Source organism: Caenorhabditis briggsae (genome assembly GCF_000004555.2).
Source record: "Caenorhabditis briggsae complete genome, chrX, whole genome shotgun sequence".
NCBI lineage: Eukaryota > Metazoa > Nematoda > Chromadorea > Rhabditida > Rhabditidae > Caenorhabditis > Caenorhabditis briggsae.
The window spans coordinates 5,664,184-5,670,476 of NC_013491.2; the positions used below are offsets into that span (position 1 = coordinate 5,664,184).

The window sequence follows — 6,293 nt, forward strand, 5'->3', positions numbered from 1 at the left end:
CTGACACACATGTGACATTAAATCACAAAAAAGTCCCAAGTTTTGTCTCAGTTTTTTTTTCAACCATCACAATTTTTTGTTTTAATTTCCAAATCATTTTCAAACTTTGTATTCCCCCCAATTCAGTTTTTTTTGTTCTGCAAAATACAAAAAATCCCTCTTCCAGTAACTTTTACGATGTGTTTTATGAATTGGCGGGGTGGGGGTTGGTGGTGGCAATTCAATGACACACTCATACATTTTTACACCTGGAAGATGAGGAAAAAGAACTACTTTACGAAGAGAATCTGAACTCTCGCCGTTTTTCCTTATCTATGTTTCATTTTCGAGGATCTTCCGCTGTGTGATTAATGGGTGCATGTCAAGAAGGGATGGTTTTAAAATTAGCCCGTCCTATTTTTTTTCACCGCCTGATAAAATATTGTTGCTCTTCCCGAACATCTTCTTCTTATTAATTTTTTTCATACTTTTTCGTTATAACTAGACTTCATCGAATTGGATTTTTAGGATGAAAATCTGTGTACTGCTGCTATTGACCCACTGTGCCATTGCGGCCGAGTGGCAGTGTGGTAGTGGCCGCTTCTCGACGGCCGTCGCTTATATCCTGAGCTTGCCAGCTACGGATAGGGATTGTAAGTTATTTTTTTTCTGGCTTCATGTTCAAAGAAATCATGTTTCAGATATAAACAGTTGCTGTAAAGCTCACGATCAACAGTATGATCTCATTCAAAACAGGTCTTCATTATTAACAACACAAGAGTCGGATTACATCTTCAAGGAGTGCCTCGCACAATCAAATTTCGGGTTAGTGTTTCAATTTTAAACTTTTTAAAACCTTAAATGTTTTCCGGTATACGACCAATGTGATCCAACCGTTATATAACGCGGCGGTTCGTTTAAATAGTTGGTTTAATGATGCAATTTATTGCAAATTTTCTTCTTGCTAATCCTATTGTTTTTTATACCAAATTGTTTGATAAATGTTCTGTAGTTGTTTTTTTAACACATTGAAGTTCTCGTCGAGCCCTGTTATCAACTAACAGGCGTGTCAGAATAGATCGCGTGGTGGATTCAACATCTCCAAATGTTTAACAATGATCGGATTCGATGTTTGTCTTGAAAACACAGTTATTGTGTGATAAATCGAAGTTTTCAGACCAAAATGGAGAGCGTGACTACATTGTCAGAGCAATTCAAGAATTTTGTCTAAAATACAGTACCAATCCATCCAATGATACCGGAAGTGAGCTTTTCTTAAATATCTGCTCATGAGTCTTTTGTTCCAGAACACTCAACATGTATGAACACATATACAGTTTTCCCGAACCGGAAAATGACCCGACTTGGGCCATTTCAAGTCAGACTCGCCGTGAATTACCCAAAGTGTGCAGAAATATTTTTTCACTGTCAGTCTTATCTGAGAATCTAAAAAATTCAAAAGTTTTCAATTCCAGGCTGGCTCATCTGTTCCTTCTCCCTCTCCGAATCGCCGTTTCCGGATTGAACCAAATCGCCAGATTTCTCCTGATCTAATGAGTCCTGAATAAATGGTTTTTCTCCATCAGTACTCTTCTTTTCCAGTTTTAATTCATTCAAGTTTTTTGTATGCACAAAAAATACTTTTTTTGGCACAAGAAATGTTGGTGGGGCGGGATGATTTGATTTTTGGATCAATAATACTACTTCTACTGAACGCATCGGCTCAAAAAAGTATATGTTTGGAATAGACAAAGTGAAGCTGAGTGAGAGAGAGAGAGAGAGATTGGGGCCTTTAAATACAATCAAAAACAGATATTAGTCATCAAGGGTGACGTCACGGAAGAGTTGTCCCATCGACTCATTGTGGAAGATGCGACGGATGGCTTCGCAGATCATCAGCGAGACATCGACGGTCTTGATCTTGTGGCATCTCATCTTTTGGAGGTCGTGTGGCACGGTGTTGGTCACGATGACCTGGAACAATGTTGGCTTTCGTTTCCGAATCGTTTCGGGGGAGAAACTAGGAACAACTGCTCGGCGGACCCCAAACCATATATCAAAAATCCAAAATAAAAGACTCACCTCTGTGATCGGGGAGGCTTCGAGAAGAGCGGGGGCATGGATGAGAGAACTCCGTGGGTTGCAATCACATAGATTTTGTAGGCTCCGCGAGCCTTGAGCACTTCAGCGGCAGCAACGAAGGATTGGGCGTCATCAATAATGTCATCCTGAAAAAATTGATTAATAAGATCGGCAAGAATCTGAAGGCATAGCCATTTTGAACTCGTAATGAACTTTTTGTCAGAGAGGCAGGCATTTACTAATAAAAGCCCACCCAAACTCAATTTTGAGCTCAATTATCTTTGTTCTTAAAAAAGATATCAACAACTTGTCAACAAATGAATTATTCATCCTAAATCCACCAATATTTTATCAATTGACAAATGTTTGATATCTTTCATAGGAACCAAAATATTTGAGCTCAAAGTTGATTGTTTGGGTGAGCTTCCAATAAAGGAAATAACGACGCTCCAAGGAAACTCATGAAACTATTTCAAATTCCCAAAATACGGGTGCTTTTCTAATACAGACAGCCAGTATATATTTTTAAGATTTCGATAGGATTTTATAAATGTCCTCACCATTATAATGCTCTAAGGTACTTCCGGAAAACGTTAAAAGGCTATTCAGAGGCCCATTCAGAGATTCAGATCTTATTTAGAGACATCCATCCATTCAAATGTTTTTTGGAGAGTCTTAACAAAAATTGGGTACATTCTTCTCCAAGGATCATGGAAATCTTTGGATTGCAAGTGTAAGTTGCGTTCGCAATCTAGGGGTCAATTTTTTTAAAAGCACCTAGGGTTCTTAGAAGCAAGGCTGACGGCCGCATGATTATTGTATTCATAGGTTTTGATTATTGTATCCATGGGTTACGGCAGATGATACTCATGGGCAGGGTACGTCGACCTAGTGCTTTCTGACCTCGTACTTTCTAGTGCTTTCCCTAGTGCTTTCTGGGTTGCTGAGCGTATGTTCAAAAGAACGGACTGATGAGTCCACGGCAATCTACCCACCGTGGCTGCACAATTCTTCGAAATTTCGTTCTAAACTGAAATACTCACCACCATGATAGCAATACGTCCTCCAACATCACCGACCACCGTGAGTGGTGGCTTCTGCTTCGACTCCTGAGCTGGCAAGAAATCGTACGAAGTGACATTCGGTGGTGGCGATTGTCGTCCATCCTCAAGACCTGACTCCTCCTCGTCCTTTTGCTCTCCGTGAATCACAGCCACACCTGAATCACCCGAATCAGTTTCAACAGAAAAAGCCGCCCAACAGACATAAATGGTATGCTTATGCTCTTTTTCAGTGTGAATATGTATGGACAAACGAGACAAGACAGGAAAGGGGAACTAGCGAATAAAGAGAGCGCAATAGAAGTTGTTGGGTTTCAGAAGACGGAAAAGAAGTAGAAAAAATTAAATTAGAAGAGAGAAAAGTGCGAGTGTGAGTCGTCCCAGACAACATTCAACACGTATTATTAATTAAGAGTCAGCTACTGAAATTAAAAAGAGAAACTGATAAACATAGTTCAAAATCGTTCAATATATATATATATATGTGTGTGTGTGTGTGTGTGTGTGTGTGTGTGTGTGTGTGTGTGTGTGTGTGTGTGTGTGTGTGTGTGTGTGTGTGTGTGTGTGTGTGTGTGTGTGTGTGTGTGTGTGTGTGTGTGTGTGTGTGTGTGTGTGTGTGTGTGTGTGTTTGGGTGTGTGGTTACGACTCAAAAATGGATTTGTTGTCTGTAAACTCGCCCAAACCAGTGTGTGGACGGGATGGGAAAGGGGATGTCAAGACTCTCACTCTCTTAATTTTATAACTCACATCCTGCAAAGAGATGATTGAGCTATACGGGAGATATTGAATAAAACTAATCTAAGAAAAAAAACTTGGGAAGGGGTTTTTACCAAGGCGAAGGCGATCCGCGTAGGACGTGGCTTTGTTCATGACTCCTGGAGACTTGGCGACGATGATGGCATTCTTGTAATCCGGGATCTGGAATTATATTGCGATTATGAAATCAAGATTACTGTACGTCTTTACATTTGTCTTGATGTGTTGAAGGAAGAATGGCGAGGCACGGAGATTGTCCACTGGGCACGAGAAGAATCCCTGAATCTCCTTTTTGTACAAATCCAACGACACCAAGCGGCTGGCACCTGAAATCAAAACACATTATTATTGTTATTGTTTTTTCTGCTTCTTTATCTACAGAAGCCAGACTAATTACCGGTACTACAGATTTTTTTGTTTTCAGTCCCCCAAATTTCCTAGTTTTGGCTCCAAACCCAAAACAGACACAGCACGGCTCATTGACGTCGTATTTGCTCAAGCGTTTTGCGGAGAAGAGTTTTTTTTTGGCTGGCAAAAGCTTTTACGACGTCAAAATGAAAAAAGAGTATCCGTGACACACCAAAAGTCTGCACTTAAGATGAATCATGTTTCACAGAGGACATCTTGGAAGTTTAGTGAAAAGATAGGAAGGATATGTTGGTTGCAGAAGTTTAAGAAAATAGACGAGCAATGTTTGAAAAGTGTAGCTACGAGATCGTAAGATGGTCTTTTAATATTAAGGCAGAACTTCAGTGACAACAGAAGTCAAGGAGTCAATTTTAACTAGAAGAAGAGCATCCATCGACTGAAATCAAAACCACCTGTTGAACCAGCTTCCATATGGTAGACATCAACTTCACCAAGTCATTCTATTCAAGAATTCAGTGCGAAAATTACGAGCGCATCTCGAAGCATCTCTGGGTAAATTCGTCGGGTTACGGTAGATGAAGAATAATTTCTTATGTCACTAGATGAAGCAGATCCGTCGGCAGTCAGACTACAAACTCTTCTCCAATAAAATCTTCTGCGAATTCTAGAATAGATTAGGTATTACACCTAGTCACAGATACTATATAAGACGAATTTAAGATAGTACGAGTATATGCAAGGGATAGAGCATTTGCAAGCTCAGAAGTTTAATCTGAGCTCCGTGGAACAAGCATGTCTGCATCAGACGTCGATGGTTTTAATCGGCAAGTTTTGATTTGAAATCTTCCACGCGGAGCGAGTAGACCTTTGTTTTTTTTAAACTCTGAGTCGTGGAAATCTGGTTAGGTTGCTTTTGCAACAAGTATGTTACGCCAACTTTGTAGCCTATGTGGGCTTTTATAGGACATCCTAATTAGTCCACGAAGTCTCCCTATGGCTTGAGTCTCGTCTAACTGAGGCTTCAATTTCGTTAGCCTTGCCACAAGTGACACCTTGAAATATACCACCCATCATGAAGGATTTTCATAATTCCGAACTCCCCAATTCACTTCGTCGACCAGAACCCATGACCACTCCTTACCAGCTTTGCAGATCATCTCAGCGACAAGTTTCATCGCGATAGACGAGCGGCGAAGCATTCTGCACTGTTTGGAGTACGGCAAGTAGGGCATGATGACGGTAATAGTCTTCGACATGGAGGTCTTGCAAGCATAAATGAGCACGAGAAGCTCCATGACGTCGTTGTTGACGTTCCTGAAAAAAAGTAAAGTTTTCCATATTTGTCGACAAATGATTTATCAGCGCTACTGAGATAGCAATCGACTGATTTGTGTGATTTGATAAAGAAAACACACTTTGACCCGCTTTGAAGAATGAATACATGTTTGCCACGGACAGACTGCTTGATGTCGACGGAAGTTTCTGAGGGAGAACATTTTAGTTTTGAAGTTTTATGATCAAAATCTAACCTCTGTTAGTCTTATTGTAGACCGTGGCCTCTCCAAGACGAATCTCGAGTCGTTCCGACACCATTTTGGCCAACTCCGGATGTGAGTTTCCGGTAAGAAGCACCATTCCGGAGCTTGCATCTGCACGCACCGGCATTTTTTGGCTGAAATATAGATTTTTGAAGTTTTTAGGAAGAAAAGCTTGTTGGCAAGGCAACGGGAAGGAAATAACACGTGGATTAGAGCACTGAGAGACGCAGAGAAAGTGCAAGAGCGCTCCGAGGGGATTTCAAGGGAAAATTATTATAATTTATATGATGAAGGGTCAAAAGCATTGTAGAGACGAAAACTAAAAATAAGAGCGATGGTTGTTGCCGGGGCAGACAAAAACCGATACTACTAACGTTGATAAGAAAAAATCTAATCGCTGGAAATAATCAACTCAAATTGTGGTCTTCTTACTTTTTTTTCAACGAAAAAAAAACAGGCGATCGATTGATTAAATCGTACTGTTGAAGCGGAAGATTGTTTTTCACG

The 6,293-nt window shown here is 40.4% G+C and overlaps 2 protein-coding genes across 2 annotated transcripts; one reads left to right on the forward strand and one right to left on the reverse strand.

Annotated features, from left to right (window-relative positions):
- Positions 1–508: 508 nt before the first annotated feature.
- On the forward strand, positions 509–1,533 carry CBG17448 (the record flags this gene model as incomplete). Its single annotated transcript, XM_002643989.1, has 3 exons — positions 509–632; positions 681–804; positions 1,455–1,533. 3 exons carry the CDS (start codon positions 509–511, stop codon positions 1,531–1,533), a joined length of 327 nt encoding a protein of 108 aa, XP_002644035.1.
- Positions 1,534–1,794: 261 nt separating this feature from the next.
- On the reverse strand, positions 1,795–5,913 carry CBG17449 (the record flags this gene model as incomplete). Its single annotated transcript, XM_045239193.1, has 8 exons — positions 1,795–1,999; positions 2,062–2,207; positions 3,105–3,280; positions 3,954–4,041; positions 4,090–4,205; positions 5,390–5,562; positions 5,664–5,730; positions 5,778–5,913. 8 exons carry the CDS (start codon positions 5,911–5,913, stop codon positions 1,795–1,797), a joined length of 1,107 nt encoding a protein of 368 aa, XP_045096204.1.
- Positions 5,914–6,293: the final 380 nt, after the last annotated feature.